This window comes from Oncorhynchus clarkii, chromosome 3, assembly GCF_045791955.1.
Source record: "Oncorhynchus clarkii lewisi isolate Uvic-CL-2024 chromosome 3, UVic_Ocla_1.0, whole genome shotgun sequence".
NCBI classification, from domain to species: domain Eukaryota; kingdom Metazoa; phylum Chordata; class Actinopteri; order Salmoniformes; family Salmonidae; genus Oncorhynchus; species Oncorhynchus clarkii.
The window spans coordinates 48,515,037-48,541,171 of NC_092149.1; the positions used below are offsets into that span (position 1 = coordinate 48,515,037).

General features: G+C 40.5%; 1 protein-coding gene across 1 annotated transcript in view; it reads right to left on the reverse strand.

The window, feature by feature from the left end:
* LOC139385596 (inactive dipeptidyl peptidase 10-like) overlaps positions 1–26,135 on the reverse strand; it is a 226,004-nt gene that overhangs the window by 26,079 nt on the left and 173,790 nt on the right. The window contains exons 6-9 of the mRNA XM_071130800.1: positions 10,254–10,306; positions 8,037–8,118; positions 5,292–5,412; positions 4,256–4,410 (exon numbers count right to left, since the gene is read on the reverse strand). Of these exons, the coding sequence (XP_070986901.1) occupies positions 4,256–4,410; positions 5,292–5,412; positions 8,037–8,118; positions 10,254–10,306 (411 nt within the window). The remainder of the gene's footprint in view (positions 1–4,255; positions 4,411–5,291; positions 5,413–8,036; positions 8,119–10,253; positions 10,307–26,135) is intronic.

The following is a 26,135-nucleotide window of genomic DNA, read 5'->3' on the forward strand; positions in this document are numbered from 1 at the left end:
TTTTTTCTGCATAATCGGGTCTCTGGGTGAAAGGAAAAAAACAATGTGCCAACTGATATTCCAAGAGAAATGAATTCTCTTCTTCACCGACTCCCTCGATATTAGCCTGCCTCTCTTGTGGGTATGTGCAAAATTCTCATTGTATATGTGTGTGTATGTGCGTACTGTTACACGTGTGTGTATGTGTGTACGTACGTACGTATGTGTGTGCGTGTGCGTGCGTGCGTGTGTGTGTGTGTGTGTGTATGTGTGTGTGTGTGTGCGTGTGATCAAAACTTGCTGTGGTTTATTAATAAGATTCCCTCCCATGAACCTCTCTGACTCTAATTCTTTGTCCGGGCGAGGCAACATTCCTCTACCCACTGCTCTCTCGCCCCTTCGAGAGGTAGCTCTCAAAGGGGCGAGTGGGCTCTTCCCCTCCAGAACAGAGGATGGTAGAGCATCACCTCTCCTTACCATAGCATATCACAGCACTTCCCGCCTAACACTACAGATCCCTGCATCCACCACCACCGTGCTCTTCAAAGGAAGCCAGTCAGCGTTGATATGAATAAAACAAGAATTTCTTTTTAACCAGGATGAAAAAGCCCTGTGCAGGTTTAATGATTCATTCCACCTGTAATATGATGAAGCTGTTTCTTCTTTATGCCCTGGAAGAGCCAGGAGAGGGCTTTGGGTACATGGCTACTCTACACAGAATGTGCTTGTTAAATTTAAGAGTACTGGTATGTACACCATGCTGTTGAGTGGAACAAACTACCACAGCAACTCAAAGCTATACCGACCGTAACTTCATTTTTTAAAAATCTCAAAAGCTGGCTGATGATTGAACAATAGAACCATTTTTCATGTCTGTATCTATGTAATGTGTCTGTATCTACAGTATACTGTTTTCATGAGCTGAAATAAAAGATCCCATGAAGTTTCCATATGCACAAAAAGCGTATTTCTCTTAAATGTTGTGCACAAATTTGTTTACATCCCTGTTAGTGAGCATTTTTCCTTTGCCAAGATAAACCATCCACCTGACAGGTGTGGCATATCAAGAAGCTGATTAACCAACATCCGTCTTCTTCACCTTTGAAGAAGTGGGACAGAAGTGGGAAGTGGGACCACATTCCACTGGCCACTATCAACAGCCTGATCAACTGTATGTGAATTAGATGTGATGCGCTGCATGAGGCAAATTGTGGTCACACCAGATACGGACCGGTTTTCTGATCCAGGCCCCTACATTTTTTTAAGGTATCTGTGACCAACATATGCATATCTGTATTCCCAGTCATGTGAAATCCATAGATTAGGGCCCAATAAATTTAGTTCAATTTACTGATTTCTCATATGAACTGTAACGCAGTAAAATCTTTGTGTAACGCTCAATGAGTGAATAGGTGTGGAGTCAGGCGTAGAGAGCAAAGGATGCGGGAAAACACGCTTTAATGTCCAGAAATAATCACAGGAACAAAAATAGTATACCAAACCAGGTATAACTACAGAACAAAAGTACCCTATCGTGAAAAATAAAAGGACAGCGAGAAACCCAAATGAAAACACTAACCACTCTAACACATACAGATGAACAAGCCCGCACAAACAGAAGCGGGCTGAACGAACTTAAATAACCCCACCCTAACAACCAAACAAGGAACAGGTGAAACCAATTAGACAAAACCAAACTAACACAGAACAAAGGATCGGTGGCAGCTAGTAGACCGGCGACGATGACCGCCGAGCGCCACCCGAACAAGAAGGGGAGTCACCTTCGGTAAAATTCGTGACACTTTGAAATTGTTGCATGTCGCAATACACATTTTTGTTCCGTGTATGTAATGTTATGTTTTTTTTGCACCATGCACTTTAGGGACCAAAATTAAAAAGGTCTCTTGACTTTATTGTGCTACCTCTTTCGCAAATCAATCAGTCAATCAATCAATCAATCAATTAAAAGCACTAGAATTTCACAGTCACTTAGAGTCAGTGACAATAGCTGTGTCCTGTTTCTGAGTACAAAAGTAGGACCCCTATGGGCAGATCATTGTTTCTTCATTCTCTGGACCTGCAAGGGTTGACCTAACCCCACTATGAAATTTGAGTAGAGTTATACACGCTACGTCCTTGAAGTGGTAGTATTGCTATACCAAACCCTACACCGGAGTAAAGATAATGCTGGGCTCATTTGTACTTTGGGGTAAGGATTAGGGCTGTTATGGTGACTAGATTACCACCAAACCGGCAGCTATGAGTCGTGACAGCAGTCGAATTCCACATGACCGTTTAGTCACGTTTAGTAACATTACATTAGTCTCTTGTCCACACCAGAGAAGTGGTACATTGTAAACTAGTCCAGCTGTTAGGTCGCTAACTTATGTTTTTTTTTCTTGTCAGCGCACCCTGTTATTTAGACTGGTTTATTGAATGAGTTTGGCTGTGGATGTGTTCCGTGTGATGCTTGGATGATGAAGTTTGCATTTATCTTTCACAATAAAAGGTCAAATTGAGGAATACAGTTTAAGACCTTTATTTTCCATCAGTACAAAAAAAAAGATTTCGATGCTGTTCAGCCAACAATGCTGTTTAGACGCATTTGTTGCGTCATACGTTCTGTTGCTACTGTTCCAATCACATATGTGAGATCGTACGCTGCAGGGACCACTCAACAATGATCACAAATATGTGATTGTACGAGTCAACAGGTTAAATTAAGAATATTTCTGATGGGTGACAATATTATCACTTGTGAATGATGTATTATCACCTGTGAATGATTGTGTTTGCAATAAGGCAAGAAACAGCGCATGCCTTGTTTTGCGACTTTTTCAAATCAGTCACACATCTCATTGGCCCATATGGCCAATGTTTTAATAAGGTTTGTATCACAGTTAAAGTTGCCAAATAACTCCTTTACAACCGGTGTAGAGCCTAATGGCATACTGTAACAAAGTATTGAGATAAACTTTTGTTATTGACCAAATACTTATTTTCCACCATAATTTGCAAATAAATTAATGAAAAATTCTACAATGCGATTTTCTGGATTTTTTTTTCTCATTTTGTCTGTCATAGTTGAAGTGTACACGTTGACCAATAGAATTGCAAAATGTTTGTACTATGGGGGATAGATTGACATATGCTAGTGCTTTTGCTATTCATTAGGCCTACTCATCTTGTTGGCTGATGAAAAATAACATTTGGACAGTTCTTCTAACATGTTCAGAATTCGATAAGGACATGCACAGTTGCGTCCCCAATGTGTCTGTCTTCACTTGTAGCCTACTTCGGAGCTGAGATGCCTGTGAGAAGGACCCGATCACTTGAAGGTCATTGGCTAATAAGAATTGAGATATCTGAGAGAGCCATGTGAGTAAGAGGTGCTTTGGAGTGCTGCGACTGGCAGCTGGGAAAAGGGAATTATAATTATTATATTCAGCCAAAATGCACAACGACCACACAAAGGGGGATGCAGCCCAACGTTTGTATCACAATTAAAGTTAAATATAAATAAATAACTCTAAATTGAGCATATAGGTGGACCTGTTTTCTTGTTAACCGCCTAACACAGAATAAACTCATATTTGCAGTCCCTCTGAAATCGTTTGGAGAAAATATCCATTTAATTTTATTCAGCTATGTTCAATTGTATTCTTCATACTATAAAATAATGCCACAGAATTCTAAGCAAATATTGTCTGCTAAATGAACTAGTGTATCCCACAGCCTTATGGCATAACCGGATCAGAGCCTAAAATAATATAAAAGTTTGCGATTCTGCTCTTCTGAAATAGTCTACATTTTCTAAACTAACCTGTCTAAAATAAATAATGAATGTATTGTAATGGTGTAGGTTATATTACATGTATTTATTCTACTTTTTAAAAATATAGATATTCCAAAGGTCTGCAGCAGTGGCTTGTAGGCTATGCGTGGAAGTCAAAGATGCTAAACGTGTTTATGTTAATGGTCAATTAGTGTGAGACTGGCAGTAATTTGCATAACAGTCACCGGCTGACACAATTTCATGACCGCGACAGCCCTAGTAGGGATACTGTTGGTCTAAGTCTTACCTTGGAGTAAGTTTACTGTTAGCCTAACTTGGTCTAAATTGGTACCGTGTCTAACTTACCTTGGGGTAAGGGTACAGTTAGCCTGACTCTTACCTTGGGGTAAGCTTACAGTTGGCCTGACTCTTACCTGGGGTAAGGGTACAGTTGGCCTGACTCTTACCTTGGGGTAAGGGTACAGTTGGCCTGACTGTTACCTTGGGGTAAGGGTACAGTTGGCCCCTGGGGTAGAGGGCGCCAGTGAAGCGAGGCAGGAGCATGTTGGGTACCAGAGTGTCGTTGAGGTTGAGGTAGGCCAGTCGTGACCCGTCAGGGGACCACCAGTGTGCCACTTGAGAGTGCAGCACTTCCTCTGTAAAACAATGAAAGGAGATTTTTTAATAACTGTTTATACCAAGTGGATAAAACATTGCATGTGGTAACTCTACACTTTACACAACAAAATAAGCATGTCAAAACACATTCACAGCACTAATAACGTGTATTTTCTTTATTGGAAAGAAATGCAAGGACACTTATTTTTAATAATCAACCTTTTTTAGCTCCTCATCTTGCTATTTTCTACTTCCTCCAGAAATAATAATGTGCGTGTGTACAGCTAAACTTTGGATTCATGGAGAAGCTGAACCATTATGCAGTAGGAGTGCCAGGCAGGCAGAAATCATGTAGGAGATGACAAAATTATCAGCCTCTTCACTTTCCATTGGCCAACGCAATATAATGTGTAAAAATAGCTCATTTGGGGACATTTCTATTTTTCCTGCTCTAAACACCCAATAATCTAGCTGAATGTAATAATGGCCCTATATGATGCACAATCGTCATAGAGCTATTCAACAGAGTAAATACAGTCACTATCTGTGTGTGTGTGTGTGTGTGTGTGTGTGTGTGTGTGTGTGTGTGTGTGTGTGTGTGTGTGTGTGTGTGTGTGTGTGTGTGTGTGTGTGTGTGTGTGTGTGTGTGTGTGTGTGTGTGTGTGTGTGTGTGTGTGTGTGTGTGTGTGTGTGTGTGTGTGTGTGTGAATCCTGTTCTATGCTGGACACCAGTCAAGTCCTTTTGCTATCCGTGGTTACAAAAGACAGTCCCCAGGCCATAAACAAAGGGATCCATTTCAGAGTAGCGGAATGTACCTATACTGTCCACACAGTATAGGTGAATTCCAGTCTGAGGTTGTCATTTATGGACATTCTCAACCATTGTTGACCAATATTATCAGAACAGTGGCAGTCCTACCTTCATATAACCAATCAGCGATGCCATTGAAGACCACTCCTTCTTGTCCTGAAGACGTCAGTCTCCAAGAACTGCTTTTGACATCTGTCTGGTAGTAAATGTTGTTTTCAAAGACATACACCTGATGAGAAAGATGTTTCATTCATCATGGGATATCAAATCTACTGCGTTCACCTACATATAGTCGATGTTCCTGCTATGTAATAAGATCACGCTTCATTACTTATAAATAAAAGAGCCTTGTGGTTTATTAAGACAAGTGTGTGGAGGCGTATGTGTGAAACACACACACACACACACACACACACAAATCAGACAGCTTCTATTTCAAGGCCATCAGACTGTACAGCTTCTATCTCAAGGCCAACAGACTGTTAAACAGCCATCATTAACACAGAGAGGCTGCTGCCTACATACCAGCCTTGAAATCATTGGCCACTTTAATAAATGGAACACTATTCACTTTAGTAATGCCACTTTAATCATCTTGCCTATGCCGCTCTGTCATTGCTCATCCATATATTTAAATGTATTTGTTTTTATTCCATTCCTTTACTTAGATTTGTGTGTATTAGGTAGGTGTTGTGGAATTATTAGATTACATGTTAGATATTGCTACACTGTCAGAACTAGAAGCACAAGCATTTCACTACACTCACAATAACATCTGCTAACCATGTGTATGTGACCAATAACATTTGATTTGATTTAAAGTTATACTCACACACGCTCAAGAAGTTATTCAGTGGAGGAAGAATCAACAACACAGAAGAACCTCTTGAATCAACGCACACTTTGCGGAGGGAAAGAACCCACACTTAAATAGAGTATTTGACTTGCTATCCCCAGTTTTGACCTTTTTTCCCCCTGTTGTATCTTAGAATTAACTTGGAAAGTTCCAAAAGAAATGCGATAAATTGTACCGGTGGAGGTCATAACACATGGCAAAGTGTTCATTTTTAACAATTTATCTTAGACATATAGAGAACATGTGTTTACATGATAGGAGACTGTGAGGAAATGTTGGTGTGAGGAGCTTAGATAAATGGATATGCAGAGGGCAGGCCATAAGTAACGAGATCATGTGAAGTGATAACACAGACAAATATGCAGAAAGAGCTAATGAATAATGAAACCTACTCTGTCATTACCAGAGCCACACACACTCACACACCAGCGGACACAAATGGACACACACACACACGCACACGCACGCACACGCAAACACACACACACACACACACACACACACACACACACACACACACACACACACACACACACACACAGCTGTAAGGGCTTTCTAGGGTTGCGTTTACACAGGCAGACAAATTCAGATCTTTTTCCACTAATTGGTCTTTTGACCAATCACATCAGATCTTTTCACATTAGACATTTTTCAGAGATGATCTGATTGGTCAAAAGACAGATGAGTGAAAAAAAATTATCAGAATTGGTCTGCCTTTGTAAGCTGCCTATGTAACTGATTACATGGGGGCCAGGTATAAATACTGCAGTAAGTAGATAAATATGCTATCAAACGGTTAATTACTTTCCATGTCTACGCTTTACAAATAATGCACTGATTATACCATGCTTAATACTCCTTGGGTAGAGGGAATTACTCACAAAGAGAGATCTGGTAGCCAACAACATGTCTTAAAGCAACGGGTTGATTAGTAGTACTGTTGTTCGTTTTCCGTCTCGATAATTGGTTCCTTTTACGGCTTTTGTTTATGTATCTCTCATGTCAAAAACGACCTTTAATCAACATTCACCTTTGAGCAAAGGGGGTCTGGAGAATGAACTACACATACCATTGTTACATAAGAGGTTTAAACATTGCCCATGCCTCTCCATGGCTTCCAGCGATTGAAAATTAGTCAAAGCAACGCATTTGGTTGGTAAAACACAACAAAAAACATTGTATTTCATGGGCTCATGTTCATGTTGACTTCACGTTTTGCAATAGACTTCCAAGATCTGATTTGAGATTGAGAGTCCTTCGCACCTGCTTTCGATTGTGTACATTTTTTTGTACTTACAGTATGAGGGAAGGTCAAACTATTTTGTTCAAACACAAATGTCTATTTTGGCTTCAACACTACACACTATGGCTTTAAACCAACTCTGGCCTTGTGGTTAGAGTGTCCGCCCTGATGGGGGTTTGATCCACAGTCGAATCAAACTAAAAATTCTAGAAATGGGACCTGATGCCTCTCTGCTTGACACTCAGCATTAAGGAGCTGGATTGTGGGTAATGCCATGCGATAGACTAGCATTTTGTCATCAAGCTGCCTCGTGCTACAAAATCAGGAGAATCTGCCCTATGGGCCGTTCTGGCTCGGACAAGGCTTGTCCAAGGCTTACATACTTACTATATATATGGCTTTCCAAAGGAGGAACGCCATTCACTGCTAGTTGTCTCACTGTGTGATGTCATCTTCCTGAGATTTCCAGTAAAAAACTCCTAGTGTCTTGCTCTACATTTTTGTATGCTTGGTTGTGTTGTTATGGTATAGTCCCAGGGCAGACATGGTACACATACCCAACCAATTTGTGGACAAGCCCCTATTCACCTCACCCCATTTCATCTGACTTTAACTACTTATCATAAATCTACCGCCATGCATGAGTAAAGGACATCAACTCAACGTGATTGAGTACACGGTGTGCAGTGTACACATCATAAACCCTACATTAGCATTAGTCATTTTCTTCAAGCTGACCCATAGGAATACTCACCAGCTGTTGATCCCGAACGCCCCAGGAAGCAAACTGCAGGACCGAGTCCGACACCTCTGGAGGGTTCAGCTCCTGTACCTCCCTGGTTGAAAACCCAACATCATTATGCAGTCCCTCATGTACAAAATGTAGAAGGATTATTCAGATTATCAGCAGTAGATTTGAGGTAGTGGTCTGCTTTCAGCTTTCGGGTCATAGCCACACCCTGATTCCGAAGGCATTTAAAAGCCATCCAATCATTAGCCGAATCAGACCTTCTTGCTTTTGCCCACACAGCATTTTGTTTCCTTATTATTCCAGCTAGCTCATCTGTATGGTTTGATAGGGGCATGCTTGTTTCATACTGTACATCCTGGAATGTTTTGTGGAAGTAAGAAAAGACTAATTCAACATCAGGGATGAATTCAACTCTATTCCAGGCAATGTTTAAAACATCATGTAATAAACCCTGAATATCAAACAGTTTACAGTTTCTTTTCATGATGATACGTGGAGGTAATTTAGACATTTTACATATTATTTTGTAAAGACACCAGAACCATTAAAACGACGAGGAGTATTGGTTAAAATAAGATCAATCAAAGAGGATTTCAGAGGACCCTTTGCATTCAACATCGTTACACTTTTGACAATCTGAGTAAGATTACAGGTGTTACATAAATTCTTGAGGTGATGAGAGTTGGATGTCAGGTCACCCATAAGCACGAATTCAGATTTGACGTTGTGTGATAATAGTTCAAAAATACAATCCAGAGAGCCAATGGGGGTTCTATAACAACAGGAGACAACCAGATTCAAGGATGCGCAGAGATTTACGGTACATTCAAAGACAGATATCCAAATTGCTTAGGCTTGGTAACAGAAGTCAGAATGATCGCAGAGAACTTGTCTTTTATGCATATAGCAACACCACCACCCTTGTGATCTGTCTGAAAAACATTGCCAAAATCATTGTCAGTGATGGATTTTTTTTAGAGAGAGGTTTGAGGAAGCATAAATATATCTGGATCTGGGTTTTTTTTATCCAAATAATTACAAAATCAAGTTTCGGAAGAAGAGTTCTTACATTTATGTGCAGAAACTTCAGACAATTTTGACTTTTCAATTCAGATGGGGTAGAAATGTCAATTTCCTGACAGTAAAAGCAGCAAAGTAATAGAAAGTCTAGATTGGATTTTAAAGCATTTGGATTTCCAGACCATACTAGAACCATAGTCCAGAGGACCCAGAGTCTTTAACGCAACATATTTAAAAATATTCATACTGTCTAGTGACGTGATTAAGTACCGAAAGAACAATCCATGTAAATGCAAGCATGCGGTTTCTCCCATGTCAAATGGGGAAAACATGCGTTCTCCAGCGAAATAGCGGGACAAGGGTATGGTTTCTCCCAGGATGCACCATGGGAAAAACACTCAAAGTTCTCCACATTTAAGAGGCATCAGGCCCTAAATGCATCATCCTCAGTGTGAGATTCAAGGGTAGACAATAGCAACAACAGCAGCGTGTTCGTTTGTAGCCCAATCAATCAACGTGAGAAATAATCCTAACAAGTTTTCTAAGACTATAATTATAGGCCTATGAGGTTGCACACTAATCAGAAATAGGTCTAAGCTACAATAAAATAACAAGGGCCAAGTAATAAAAATTGAAATTCATACAAGTTCCCCAGTAAAAGTCCACACAAGTCTACAGGCTAACGATAAAATGGTGTGTGCGTGTAAATGTGTGCTGGAGGTGAGCGAAGCACGGGGACGAAGGGAGCAATTGGCGGGGGTAACTGTACCAGACAGGCGAGGAGCAGGCCTGGATAATCGGTAGAAGAGTCAGCGGACCAAAAGGCGAGGGCCAAGCAGTGCAGCATGTTCACAGGAGTAGCCTAGGTACAGCCTAGGTACACCCGCTTGGGAGAGGCTTTTTTTCGGGAGGCAGGGTATGGGAGGAGGCTTTCAACCAGACAGGTGCATAGTGGAGCAATTGATATCTGTTTGCTTTCTCCGATAAGAGAAAATATAGATTATCTTTTTTATAGCCAAGTAACTTGTTGACCATGTAAAAAAAAAATACTGTTGTATCTGGCAATGATTACAACAACAAAAAACACTTGCAAACTAATGAACAGAAGCGCGCGAGACACACGGGTTCAGCTGACATCTTGGTAGGAAATTGCCTTCTGTTTACTATTAGGCTACTCAAATCTTGACAGGTGATACATACCTTGTATGCAGGTTGTATATCAAGTAGGATGCCAGGAAAGAGTACCGGTACACCTAAGGAGAAATCCATAGCAGAGAATGTGTTATCACCAATACATAATCAGAAAAATGTGGTGTTGATGAAAGATTAATAAAGCAATATTTATTTTCCATTATAAATGTTTTGCACATTATCCAAATCTATAATTGTTTTTATTTGGCACTGTGACCTAAATGGAAAGCTGGACAGAAAACTTTTGCATAACTAGAAGGCCATTAAAACTCAATCTACACAGAGTGTACAAAACATTAGGAACACCTTCCTAATATTGAGTTGCACCCCCTTTGAACAGCCTCAATTTGTCAGCGCGTGGACTCTACAAGGTGTCGAAAGTGTTCCACAGGGATGCTGGCCCATGTTGACTCCAATGTGTAAGGTTCTGCTTTTCTTTTCTTAGTCAACCTTTCATAATTTGTTTTTGTGTTCTGTCTTTTCATTTTTGTTCATTGATTTCACCTGTGTTTGTTTCTCACCTGGTCTCATCAGCTCACTATTTTGTTCAGTTCTGTCTGTCTGTATGGTTGTGAGGTATTGTTTGTTTTTGACTGCCTACCTGTGTTTGACCATTGCCTGCGACCACGATTCCTGCCTTCCGCGAAGGCATAATAAACATCTGCCATGCTCTGCGTGTGAATCTATACCTCTTTCTCCCTGAGTATTCATTACACAATGCTTCCCACAGTTGTGTCAACTTGTCTGGATGTCCTTTGGGTGGTGGACCCTTCTTGATACGGAAACCGTTGAGCGTGAAAAACCCATCAGCAATGCAGTTATTGACACACACAAACCGGAGCGCATGGCTCTTACTTCCATAGCCCTTTCAAATGTTTTGTCTTGCCCTTTCACCCTCGGAATGGCACACATACACAATCCATGTCTCAATTTTCTCAAGGCTTAAAAATCCTTCTTTAACCTGTCTCCTCCCCTTCATCTACACTGATTGAAGTGGATTTAACAAGTGACATCAATAAGAGATTATAGCTTTCACCTGGATTCACCTGGTGCTCTTAATGTTTTGGACACTCAGTGTATATCCATTGTTTTTTATTGCAGACTGAGTCTGGACCATTCAGGAACATTCAAGACCTCTTGGAAAGCCAGTCTGGTGTGTCTTTGGCATTAAAATGGGTGTAATTGTTTAAGTTGTTAAAAAGAAAAACTTCCCAAGGTTTATTAAAAAGACTACTGCAGGTTTTTATGACATCAATGAGGGATCACAGTTTTCACCTGGATTCGCCCGGTCAGCCGATGTCATGGAAAGAGCAGGTGCTCCTAATATTTTGTACGCAGTGTATCTCCATCAACACAGCTTTTAGTTGTCATCAGGTGAAGAGGGAATTTCTAAGTGGTGCTATATGGGTAATCAGTGAGCTCATTTGCATAACAATATTACAGTAATCTCACCCTTGGGCATAGTGATAAATACAGTGGAGGCGCGCCACTCGTCTTAACCAGAGCTCAATTGCCCATGGAAATGGAGTCTGCTTGGCTGATTATACCAGTCACCCTGCCTTCAGTCTTAATTTTGGTTCTCCTGTTTGAGTTGCCCGAGGAAAATTTTCCCCCGAAAAATACCTTGCATCATCACTGGTCACTCATACTCACACTCAGAAGGTCTACTCTGACACCATGATAGGAGACATTTGGGAATGTTTTTTTTTTTTTCCATAAGATTGTCAACAGTTGGCTAAAATGGCTATGAGAAAAAGTGAGGATTAGCCTCACAAACTAACAAAGCCTCTTAACAGCTTTGATATGTTTCATGAGTGAAGGGTGGGAAGGAGGGGTAAGATGTTTTGGTATTATTCTTTGAATCGGTGAATCTGAGAGGTGGGTTAGGTGTGATGAATGTGAATGATTACATCGAGACGAAGAGGTGAATATGAGCTTTATGTGTGAAGGAATACTTAGATCTATATTTGACCGGACAAATACTTTGCCAAGAAGCATGAGAACCACTTCCAAGTTCTAAATGTCTAAATTGATAACACTTTACTTGACACCCAGCATCATAACATGTTATGAAATTGTCCTAATCATGTCCTAATATGTCATAACAGCTGACATAACTTGTCATACCATGGTCATAACACTGTGATGACCCATATATTTACGCCTGTTGTTGCGCCTATTGTGTTCTTTTATGGCTGGTTATGACACCTACGTAAGAATGTCAAAACCCCACATTTATTGAACTGTGTTTTTTCCCTGCCAAAACGTTTCCTTTCATTTTAAAGTGTGTTTTTTAAGTCCTATGTTGTTGTTGTAATTCATTATTTACAGTCATGTGTCTTTTTCATCCGATTTTAAATAACTTGTAAAAAATACACTTTATGACACGGTCAAGAAGCATTATGACATCATAATCATATAAGCCCGACAGGTCTATCACATACATGCCCTTATGTTAGTCATCAGTCAAAAATAGGGTGTCTGAAATCTGCTCCTGAATTTATCCCAGACATCAGAAACAGCGCATTGGGGTAGGTGCATGTCTGACATATATTTGTGCGTAATTACAATGATAATGTAATATGGTCAATTTCAGAAAATGCTACATACAGTGCATCCAGAAAGTATTCAGACCCGTTGACAAGTTTTCCACATTTTGTTACGTTACAGCTTTATTCTAAAATGGATTAAATACATCACAATACAGAATAATGATAAAGCAAAAACAGGTTTTTCAATTTTTTTTGCAAATGTATTAAAAATCAAAAACTGAAATAAGTCCCTTTGCTATGAGACTCGAAATTGAGCTCAGATGCATCCTGTTTCCATTGATCATCCTTGAGATGTTTCTAAACCCTGATTAGAGTCCACCTGTGGTAAATTCAATTCATTGGACATGATTTAGAAAGGCACACACCTGTCTATATAAGGTCCCACAGTTGACGGTGCATGTCATAGCAAAAATCAAGCCATGAGGTCGAAGGAATTGTCCGTAGAGCTCCGAGACAGGATTATGTTGAGGCACAGATCTGGGGAAGGGCATAAAATAATGTCTGCAGAATTGAAGGTCCCCAAAAACACAATGGCCTTCATCATTCATAAATGGAAGAAGTTTGTAACCACCAAAACTCTTCCTAGAGCTGGCCGCCCGGCCAAACTGAGCAATTGGGGGAGAAGACCCTTGGTCAGGGAGGTGACCAAGAACCCAATGGTCACTCTAACAGAGCTGCAGAGTTCCTCTGTGGAGAATCTTCCAGAAGGACAACCATCTCTGCAGCACTCCACCAATCAGGCCTTTGTGGTAGAGTGGCCAGACAGAAGCCAATACTCAGTAAAAGGCATATGACAGCCCGCTTGGAGTTAGCCAAAAGGCACCTGAAGGACTCTCAGACCATGATAAACAAGATTCTCTGGTCTGATGAAGCCAAGATTGAAATCTTTGGCCTGAATGCCAAGTGTCACATCTGTAGGAAACCTGGCACCATCCCCACGGAGAAGCATGGTGGTGGCAGCATCATGCTGTGGGGATGTTTTTCAGCGGCAGGGACTGGGAGACTAGTCAGGATCGTGGGAAAGATGAACAGAGCAAAGTACAGAGAGATCCTTGATGAAACCTGCTCCCGAGTGCTCAGGACCTCAGACTGGGGCGAAGGTTCACCTTCCAACAGGACAACAACCCTAAGCACACAGCCAAGATAACGCAGGAGTGGCTTCGGGACAAGTCCTTAAATGTCCTTGAGTTGCCTAGCCAGAGCCCAGACGTGAACCGGATTGAACATCTCTAGAGAGACCTGACAATAGCTGTGCAGTGACCCTCCCCATCCAACCTAACATGGCTTGAGACAATCTGCATAGAAGAATGGGAGAAACTCCCCAAATACAGGTGTCCCAAGTTTGTAGCGTCATACCCAAGAAGACTCGAAGCTGTAATCACTGCCAAAGGTGCTTCAACAAAGTACTGAGTAAAAGGTCTGAATACTTATGTAAATGTGATATTTTTTGTAAATGTGCAAAAAAAAATTTACTTTATCATTATCGGGTATTGTCTGCAGATTGATGAGGAAGAAAAAACGATGTAATCAATTTTAGAATAAAACTAACGTAACAAAATGTTGAAAAATTCAAGGGGTCTGAATACTTTCCAAATGCACTGTAACATAAACATATTGTTGACAAGTAGGCTATGTTGCAATGGAATGTTTTGCCTTGTGTGTGTCACGCCCTGACCATAGAGAGCCCTCGGGGTTCTCTATAGTGTAATAGGTCAGGGCGTGACTAGGGGGGCTTCTAGGTATTATATTTCTATGTTGGTGTGTGTGTATGGTTCCCAATTGGAGGCAGCTGATAATCGTTACCTCTAATTGGGGATCATACTTAGTGTGTCCTTTTTCTCACTTGCGATGTTGGGATATTGTTTTTGTATGAGTGCCTATGTGCTCTACCTATTTCACGATCGTTGTATCTTTGTTGTTTTGGAAGTGTCACTATCATTAAAATGTGTGTCACGTTTGTCGTAAAGAGGAGACCAAGGCGCAGCGTGAGATGAATACATTCTTCTTTTATTAAACGAAGAACACTTAAACAAACTAACAAAACAACAAAATGAACGTGAAGCTATAAACAACTAGTGCTGACATGCAACTACACATAGACAATAACCCACAAAACCAAAATGGAAATGGCAACCTAAATTGGATCCCCAATCAGAGACAACGATAAACAGCTGTCTCTGATTGGGAACCAATTCAGGCCACCATAGACCTACATTTACCTAGACAATCCCAAAACCCCATAGATATATAAAAAACCCTAGACAAGACAAAAACACACATACCACCCTCGTCACACCCTGACCTGACCAAAATAATAAAGAAAACAAAGATAACTAAGGTCAGGGCGTGACAATGTGGAACTCTACTCACGCTGCGCCTTGGTCCAATTATTCATATGACGGTCGTGACAGTGTGGTAGGTTTTGTGAGTTTTGACACTCTTTTGCAGGTGTCATAACAGCCACAAAATAATGCAATATACACTATATATATAAACGTATGTGGACATCCCTTCTGCTATTTCAGCCACACCCGTTGCTGACATGTGTATAGAATCGAGCACACAGCCATGTAATCGCCATAGACAAACATTGGCAGTAGAATGGCCTTAATGAAGAACTCAGTGCCTTTAAGCGTGGCACTGTCATAGGATGCAACCTTTCCAACAAGTCAGTTTCTCATATTTCTGCCCTGCTAGAGCTGCCCTGGTCAACTGTAAGTGCTGTTATTGTGAAGTGGAAACGTCTAGGTTTAACAACGGCTCAGTCGCGAAGTGGTAGGCCAAACAAGTTCAAAGAACGGGACCGCCAAGTGCTTAAGTGTGTAAAAATCGTATGTCCTCGGATGAAAATTCAATACCGAGTTCCAGACTTTTCTCTGGAAGCAACATCAGCACAATAACTGTTCACCGGGAGCTTCACAAAAGAGGTTTCCATGCCTGTCCAGACGCGCACAAAGGGGGGACCAACTCCATGCCCATGATTTTGGAATGAGATGTTCGATGAGCCAGTGTTCACATACCTTTGGTCACGCAGTGTATATCACAACAGGTCTAAATATATGTGTCATGACAGGGTTATGGCCATTTATGTCAGCTGTTATGACACATTATGACACTGTTGTGACCGTGTCATAACGTGTTCATGCGCTGGGTGTCAAGTAAAGTATTACCGAAAAGGTAGTTATTTCATTTAAGGCTCAGTAAGCAATCCAATAGATATTCACACCTTACTGCTATTATTGCTAAATGTTTTTCATATGATTGGCAGGAAAACATACACATTTAAACTTTGCCTTAATGATCACAAACTGACAAGTAACAATAAAACGTATGCCTATTGAAACACACCTAAGGGAGACATATGCATCACAGCATTAAATGCGGCATTAAATGCCAAAGGAAAGTAGCTACTCTAAAGGTATTCAAGTCATGCAAAACATACATCACGACACCGAGCCACACATCTAAGAGAAGATACATAATATTAAGATGTATGGCTACAACTAAAGCTGAGATCCAAATATTCACTTCAGGATATCCTACTCCCTGCTGCTATAACAGGCTATATTTAACACTTGGCACAAGCTAACATACCGAGCATGGAGGCTATTGGAGGCATAGCGGTAGCACTATTATGATAAATTCACAAGACAACTGGAGATGGTGGTGCAGTGGCCGTGCTATAACTCTCAATAGACTCGGGCTGTCAGTGTGATGATGATCACATCTGGTCACATCATCTCAGCGGAGATCAGTTCCAGTCTCCATCAAACCTGTTCTCGCAGAGCTCACTCCCCAGCATGTGAGGGCAATGCCACTAGAAGGGAGGTGATCAGGGCCACCAACACCTCTAATGTAGAACCATGTAAACATTGTACAACTTATCAAGCTACTTGCACAGTGTGACTTGATTATTACATCTGTAATAACAGTCCATCTACAGAAAGTAATCTGTGTGGTTTTATGAGATGACGAATCATAAATACATGTATTCAGAAACAATTTTGGCAAGGAGTTTTGATTCCTGATTTACACAAGCATCATGCCTTATATGTTTTCCGTTTGTAACAAACTTTCCGCAGTAAAATGTGCGCATTGATTAAAATGCATATCTTTCACGGTAGTCCACAATTTGTAAAAATGTGTACATTGATAAGTAAATTGATATTGATAAAAATGTATAATGTCATACATTTTGAGATAGGAATTATGAAAGTTTTAGTTTTTTTGTCCCTTTTTTCACCTGTAGGGGATTAGGTTGGTCGAATGTAAACAATCTTACATTTAATATTGTTAGGCGTATGTCATGGTTTTGTTGTAGTAGAAACAATTAACATTTCTACCAGAAACCTCTTGGCATTTTTAAAAGAAAGGTTTGTGAAATGCTTGTTGTTTTAGTTGCTTCTTGTTGTAGATGTTCCTTGACAGACGTGACATTAAAAACACAGAAAAATATAGCTTGTGTTTTCAGATTGAGTTTCAAGATATAAAGATAAGACAAGTCATGTTTCTACGTTACGCTGTAATGAAATGTGCCTTTAGAAAGTGTTCACACACCTTGACTTTTTTCACATTTTGTTGTGGTACAGCCTCAATATAAAATTGATTAAATTGAGATTTTGTGTCACTGGTCTACACACAAAGCCCCTTTGTTATGGCAAGCCTAAATACGTTTAGGAATAAAAAGTTGCTTAATTAACAATTCATCTAAGTTGCATGGACTCAATCTGTATGCAATAATAGTGTTTAACAATTTTATTTTTAATGATTAACTCGTCTCTTTACTCCACACATAAAATTATCTTTAAGGTCCCACAGTCGAGCAGTGAATTTCAAACACAGATTCCACCCCAAAGAACAGGGAGGGTATCCAATGCATTGCAAAGAGCAGCACCTACTGGTAAATGGGTAAAAAAAAAAAAAAAAAACGTCATTGAATATCTCTTTGACCATGGTGAAGTTATTAATTACACTTTGGATGGTATATCAATACACCCAATCACTATAAAGATGCAGGCGTCCTTCCTAACTCAGTTGACGGAGAGGAAGGAAATTCACCATGAGGCCAATGGTGACTTTAAATCATTTGCAGAGTTAAGCAGACTGAAGCAGGTTTTCCCATTTCTTTTGATCCTGAAAAACTCCCCAGTTTTTGCCACTGTCAAGTATACCCATACCATGATGCAGCCACCACCATGCTTGAACATAAGGAGGCAGTTACACAGTGATGTGTTGTGTTGGATTAGCCACAAACATAAGGTTTTGTATTGAGACCCAAAAGTGCTTTTGCAGTATTACTTTAGTGCCTTGTTGCATACATATGCATTTTATTCTGTATATTTGTATTCTTCTTTTCACTCTGTCATTTAGGTCATTAATGTGGAGTCACTACAATGTTCCTGATCCATCCTCAGATTTCTCCCATCAAAGCCATTGAACTCTGTAGCTGTTTTAAAATTACCAATGGTGTCACGTTCTGACCATAGTTCTTTTGTGTTTTCTTTGTTTTGGTGTTGGTCAGGACGTGAGCTGAGTGGGCATTCTATGTTATGTTTCTAGTTTTCCCGTTTCTATGTTTGGCCTGATATGGTTCTCAATCAGAGGCAGGTGTTAGTCATTGTCTTTGATTGGGAACCATATTTAGGTAGCCTGTTTTGTGTTGGGTTTTGTGGGTGGTTGTCTTCTGTCTTCGTGTGTCTGCACCAGACAGAACTGTTTCGTTTTTTTCACATTTGTTGTTTTGTATTTTGTAGTGTTCACGTTTATTGTCTTTATTAAACATGATGAACACTAACCACGATGCGCTTTGGTCCTCTCCTTCGTCCACAGAAGAAAGCCGTTACAAATGGCCTCATCATGATAAGCAGTTTCCTTCCTGTCCTGCAGCTCAGTTCAGAAGGACGACTGCATCTCTGACGTACCTGGGTGGTTTAATACATCATCCACAGAATAATTATTAACTTGTCGTTATCGTTGCCCATCTACCAATCACTGCCCTTCTTTATGATGCTCCTTGGTCTTCGTAGTTGAATCTGTGCTTGAGATGTAATACTTGATGAGGGACCTTACAGATGTTGTATGCATGGGGGACATACATGTCAACCACTAATAATTCACAGAGTGAGTCCATTTAACGTATGATTTGTTAAGCCACATTTTACTACTAAACTAGTTTAGGCTTATACTGTGTACCAAGAGTGATATAGTAACACAATTATTATCTCCTGTTTTAAAATCAGCTCAACATGGTAGTTATTAATCGAGCGGGCAGGCCTCGGCTTGAGCCTCGCACAAATATATTTTCAGAGTGCCAATAGTGTCTGACAGACTTAAGCTCATCTTGAGTTCATGCCGATCTATGGCGGATAACGGAGCTTTGAATCGATGCAAGGAATCACTGCAAATATCTAACAGCAAAGTATGCGTCACACTGTATTCATATTGCAGTTTTAAATTTAACTTGAATTTGGACCAAATAATGTTTTTCTAGCCGTTTACCCACATCATTGAGCACTGGAAAGTAAAATGTTTATATTATTATAGCTCCTATAGAGCAAAGCATTCTGGGAACACTAGGCAATGAGACCTCCAAAGTGTACCTTGCATGGTTGTATCAATATGAACAAATTAATGAATTAATGAATATAGCATAACAGCTGTCAGTCTAAACTTTCATTATATGTACTGTAACATTTCATTTAATCAGCCATACTGAATGTATTGACGCCCAGGGAATTGAGATATGCTGCCGCTTGAGATTGAACAGACAATACTTCAATAACAACATCGACAGCCCCGATTCATACACTTGTCCAGCCTAATTCTTAAAGCTCAGTAAATCTATATGAATGGCATGTATGTAATTACAGTAAGTGGATGTGGAAATCAGAGTGGCATGTGTTAGAATATCAGGACTAATTCTCCATATCAAGCGTCAGTACGTAAGTGCTCACAGCTGCTGGTGTTTGTATATTTCAATTGTTAAAGCCTCACTGACAGACTCGGATTTTGTCATTTTAATACATTAGAGAACTGAAATGTTCACAATTGAAGTCTAAAGTGATGGCAATTGCCGTATTGCTGCCGTCTTAAATTGGGATAATGTACTTTGTAGTTGTTGGGGTTTAAATTGTTCAGATTTTTTTTTTTGAGAGGCGGGGGAAATACAAAAACCCTACTAAAAGCAGCATTGCCCAATTTGTCGAAATAAAGTGACATGATGTTAAAAGATGTTCATTGTTCTACAATTTACACCAGACTACCGCAAGAAATAGAGGACACTGAGTTCTCACATCTCACCAGTAAAATGTTAAGTCTTGCCTGGAACTAAAACTTGTACAGCTCTTTAGAATCACGGTTGTTGACCACTCAGACAGTTTGTGGGGACTCTGAAAGTCTGAACATTGGCCAACAACTCCCCTGGGATTTATAAGTAGGTCTGTGTCTACAAGTCTATTTGTTAGAAGCTCCTACGCTTGAGTGAGGTAGAACAAAAATCAACCATACAACCACTCTTTCCCCAGGGTGTCACCTTAAGGAGAAAAAACAGCCTAATGGTAAGAAAGACAAGCCGGCAACCGGAGGGTTGTCAGTTAAAATCCCGGGTCTGACAGGAAAGTGAGCTGTGGAGGTTGCTGGTATCAAACCCTAGATGCCATTGCCTGCTGTTATGCCCTAGAGCAAGGCACTTAATCCCCACAACAACAACTCCCCGGGCGCCGAGTGTGGCAGCTTTCCGCACCTCTCCAAATAAACAGAGATGTTTTTCGGAGAGGTTGGTTTAAAACGTCTTCGGAGTAGCCCCCTTCTTCTCAATTCCCGCCTAAAGACATACCCTAATCTAACTGCCTGTAGGCCCAGAAGCAAGGATATGCATATTCTTGGTATCATTTGAAAGGAAACACTCTGAATTTTGTGGAAATGTTAATTGAATGTAGGAGAATATAACACAATAGATCTGGTAGAAGAAAATACAAGGAAATAAACATACGTTTTCTGTTTTTATTTTTGCTGCATCATCTTTCAAATGACCAAGAACAGCCAAACATACAGATAGGATGCTGAAGAGGATTTGAATGGAGAACATAAGATGGCAACAATAGCCGAGCAAAGTTTTAGACAGATAACTTCCAAAATGAGCGAGCTACATGACATTGAGCTGGAAGTCACCCAGGTGTCCCATACAAATGTACTCAAATTGAACAAGTGGCCGAATTGATACAGTGATACATTTTGAAGGAAATAACTATATACAAAATACATAAATGCTATTCTAACACACACCAAAAAAATATATATAAAAAATAACTATTTACACATTTTCTATTTACAATATTGTGCTGCTGGTGCCATGGCCCATAGCAGTCTCTTTCTGCTGTAAAGAAGGGGCTTACTGAACAGGTGGTGCAGGTGATGGGGCATTTCCTGTGACAAAGGGAACAATGACGTCTCCCTTTTTACCCTGAGGCACATTCATGCCTGCAGAGATGAATCTGGACAGGTGAACACCACTGGTTGGAGCAGAAGGGTCAGAGGTAGAGGGGACAGAAGGCGCTGCAGTGGACTTGCTGTAGCTTGCAAGCTCCTGGATGAGCAGCTCCCTGAAGGCTAGCTGTGAGATAGGGGGGCTGTCCACAGCCATTTCCTTCTGGAGGATGAAGGCATTCACCACAGCAATGTAAATGAAATGATGTAAAAATGTCTTGTACCATTTTGTGGTCTTGTGGAGAACATTGTAGTATCCTATCAATTTCTTCTATAATTTGGGTTACATCTGTATATCTAGACTTTGTTTTAGCTTTTCCTGATTTATTCGGCATCATTTAAATATATAAAATAGCTGAAAATGCTCTTCACAATGTACTGCTATGCGTAACACTCGTGGCTCCGTCAAGTAGGATTTTCAATGGCGAATGAACCTCTTTTATGCCAGAGTTTACGACAAAGGCGGGTCTTCGAACTTATAACCATGACATATTGCCATTTACCTCAGCTCATTGGCTATCTTCCAAGCTTGATTTCAAGATGATCAGTGGGCATTGGGCCAACATACAGTCAATCAACGATAGACCGCTCCTACCATTGGTGCGCAATGATGTCATTGATTGGTGTCTTCAAATCGGTTTGTTTTGGTCAATACATTCCGGAAAAAAAGAGCCATCAGGTGTGATTGTGTTACTAACAAACAGAGGATTGCAACGAAACCAACCATGACTGGATAAACGTGTGTTTAGTGTGTGTATTTACCACAAATGTTTCATCCAAAGTTGAATGAGACGGAAATCACGACGCAAGCGGTTTTCAAATGTTTCGTGTTAGGCTTTAAAAATGGATTTTATCAAACAAACTAACATTCACTGTGGAGATAAGGCAATTGGCATTGCCACCAGAGGAATATTTTCAAAGGTAAGCAATTTATTTTATTGTGATTTCTGACTTTTGTGACGCTAATGCTTGGTTGGAAAATGCTAGTAATACTTTTGTTAGCTGGGTGCTCTCCTGAGATAATCCCATGGTTTTCTTTTGACGTAAAGCCTTTTTGAAATCTGTCACAGCGGCTGGATTAATAAAATGTTAAGCTTTGAAATGACGTAAGACATATGTATTTACAAGAATGTTTAATATTACGAATGGTGTATTTAGAATTTTTTGCGCTCTGCAATTTTACTGGCTGTTGGCCATGTGGGACGCTACCATCCCACTGGTGCCAGAGAGGTTAAAAGCAGAAGTCACATTTGAGATGGACCAATAATGTGATCTTAACTGTCAACACCTGAGCGTCCACAAAAAACTATATTTTGGGATTATCTCCTCACACTTTCCCTCAAAATACAACTTCCAGCCCTCTGTGCAAATACAATGTTAAACGGCGGTGCAAAACAGGAGCGCGTGGCTTGCCTAAGACAGAAAGCCTTTTGTTTATTTTGGGATATTGCCTTTCTGGCATAAGCCTCCGCCACCACGGGAAGGCAGGAAAACACAGACACCTTGAGCTTTCGCTAGACTCTGCTCTGTGTGCGTCCCTATGGGTTAATCACTACACCTGACTGTGTAGCAGCAGTCCGCAAACCCATCTTAAAGGCCCACTCTAATTTTTGCAGCCGTTTTTGATAATTTAAAATCATTAGACACCCATTGATTCCCTTCCCTGAGCTTTATATTAAACCAAATGGCAGGGATGCCGTTTTGTTGTTTTCCAATGAAGGAGTGGGCCTTTATAGCTGTATGGCTGTTACAAACGTGTATAAATGGAACGTACACAACAGTGCATGTCAATCGTCTCATTATGGCACTGATAAGGCAGGAGGCATGTAAATGTCCATGCTTGCAACACCAATGTTGATTAAACCACTGTTAACAGTACTGGTGACTAATAAAAAAAAGGCTATTTTTAATGATTGAGGGAGAGTTCCATCTAGTAAAAAATGTAAATAATTGAATGCTGTCAAGTCATATGGCAACACATTGAATGGCTAACCTCTCAGGCTAGTAAAAACACATGTTAGGTCTAGCATAACTCACATTTACATCAATGTGGCACCTCTTTCTCAGTTCCATGTATCCATAAAAGTAAGCATGGGCTATCACATGGCATATACAGTGCATTCGGAAAGTATTCAAACCGCTTGACTTTTTCCACATTTTGTGATGTTACAGCCTTATTCTAAAATTGATTAAATCAATTTTTTCCTCATCAATCTACACACAATAACCCCTAATGACAAAGTGAAAACTGATTTTTTTAAATGTTTGCAAATGTATTAAATATAAAAAACAGAAATACCTTATTTACAGGCATGTCAGAGCAAAAACCAAATCATGTGTCACGCCCTGACCTTAGAGAGCCTTTTTATTCTCTATTTTGGTTAGGTTGGGGTGTGACTAGGGTGGGTACTCTAGTTTTTCTATTTCTTGGTTGGCCTGGTACGGTTCCCAATCAGAGGCAGCTGTCTATCGTTGTCTCTGATTGGGGATCATATTTAGGCAGCCTTTTCCATCTGTTGTGTGTGGGATCTTGTTTTTGTATTGTAGCCTTTTGCACTACAAAGCTGCACATTCGTTTTGTTACTCTTTATTTGTTTTGTTGCTGGTTCACATTAATAAATATGATGAACGCCTTCCACGCTGCACCTTGGTCCAATCCTTCCAACAATCGTTACACCATGGCATGGAAGGAATTGTCCGTAGAGCTCCGAGACAGGATTGGTTTGAGGCAAAGATCTGTGGAAAGGTACCAAAAAATGTCTGCAGCATTGAAGGTCCCCAAGAACACAGTGGCCTCCATAATTCATAAATGGAAGAAGTATGGAACCACCAACACTCTGCCTAGAGCTGACCGCCCAGACAAACTGATCATTTGGGGGAGAGGTGACCAAGAACCTGATGGTCACCCTTACTGAGGTTCAGAGTTCCTCTGTGGAGATGGGATAAACTTTCAGAAGGACAACCATCTCTGCAGCACTCCACCAATCAGGGATTTATGGTAGAGTGGCCAGATGGAAGCACTCCTCAGTAAAAGGCACATGACAGGCCGCTCTGATGAAACCAAGACCAAGAACTCTTTGGCCTGAATGCCAAGCATCTAGAGGAAACCTGGCACCATTCTTACAGTAAAGCATCATGCTGTGGGGATATTTTTCAGCGGCAAGGACTGGGGGACTAGTCAGGATCGAGGGAAAGATGAACGGAGCAAAGTACAGAGAGATCCTTGATGAAAACCTGCCCCAGAGTGCTCAGGACCTCAGACTGAGGCGAAGGTTCACCTTCCAACAAGACAACAACCCTAAGCACACAGCCAAGGTAACGCTGGAGTGGCTTCAGGACAAGTCACCGAATGTCCTTGAGTAGCCCAGCCAAAGCCCAGACTTGAATCCGATCTAACATCTCTGGAGAGACCTGATAATAGCTGTGCGGCGACGCTCCCCATCCAACCTGACAGAACTTGAGAGGATCTGCATAGAAGAAGGGGAGAAACTGTATGCCATGGGTATGCCACGGGTATGCCATGCTAGTAGCGTCATACCCAAGGAGACTCAAGGCTATAATCTCTGCAAAAGGTACTTCAACAAAGTACTGAGTAAAAGTGAATAATTATGTATGTGTGATATTTCCGTTTATATATATATATATATTCAAAGATTTCTAAAAACCTGTTTTTGCTTTGTCATTATGGGGTATTGTGTGTTGATTAAGAAAAAAACAATTTTAATCAATTTTATAATAAAGTAACAAAATGTGGAAAATGTCCAGGAGTCTGAATACTTTCCGAATGCACTGTACCCTCATCAGATCTTTGTCCTCCTCTGCATTTTGAATAGGCTCTTAGCTACCCTACTAACCATCTTCTGGTGATTGGTGCAGACTGCATTATACAAACCGGTATCTGAATCAAGATGACTGCTGTTGTGAGCCACTCTCATGTTCCCAGGTCTGCTATTAAACAAGATGAAAATTGGCTACACACCGAAGTGCTTAAAAGGAATGGCTTTTATGCGCTCCAGAAGAATGAACGCGAGAGAGGAGCTATATAGGCAGCAGGAAAAGATTTGTGTGGAGCGTTGAAACCAAGTATTGTTTTAATGGACACACTTTGAGAGCCATAGGCTAGAGTGTCTATGTATACTGACTGAATAAGAGTTCATATTTTTTATAGGTTTTGCTCTAAGGTCTTGCTTTTTGCAAGCGAGATATTCAATTCCATCAGGGCATTCAGTTGATGAAATTTGTTAATGGCACTGGTTTTGAAGCTGTCACTGTTTATTGGGCATCCAATGTTTTTCAATGATAGGTTTGGAGACATTATCAAAGTACGGCTGGTTATTCCATTAAAATACCTGCTTCATCATAAGGGGTTATGTTTGTGCGAAATACCCTTGATGCTGAGTTAGGGTTAGGTCATTACTGAGCCAGTAACAGATTGCATTCAGAAGATCAAAAACCATGTTGCTAGCGTTTCGTAGCCAATTCTTTTGTAATGGTTTTCTTCATCTGAACGAGAGGCGGACCAAAGCGCAGCGTGGTGGTTATTCATGTTTTAATAAATCACTTCACATGAACAAACTAACAAAAACAAAAACAAGAAATGTGAAAACGCAAAACAGTCCTATCTGGTGCAAACACAGAGACAGGAACAATCACCCACAAACACACAGTGACACCCAGGCTACCTAAGTATGATTCTCAATCAGAGACAACTAATGACACCTGCCTCTGATTGAGAACCATACTAGGCCGAAACATAGAAATACCCAAATCATAGAAAAACAAACATAGACTGCCCACCCAACTCACGCCCTGACCATACTAAATAATGACAAAACAAAGGAAATAAAGGTCAGAA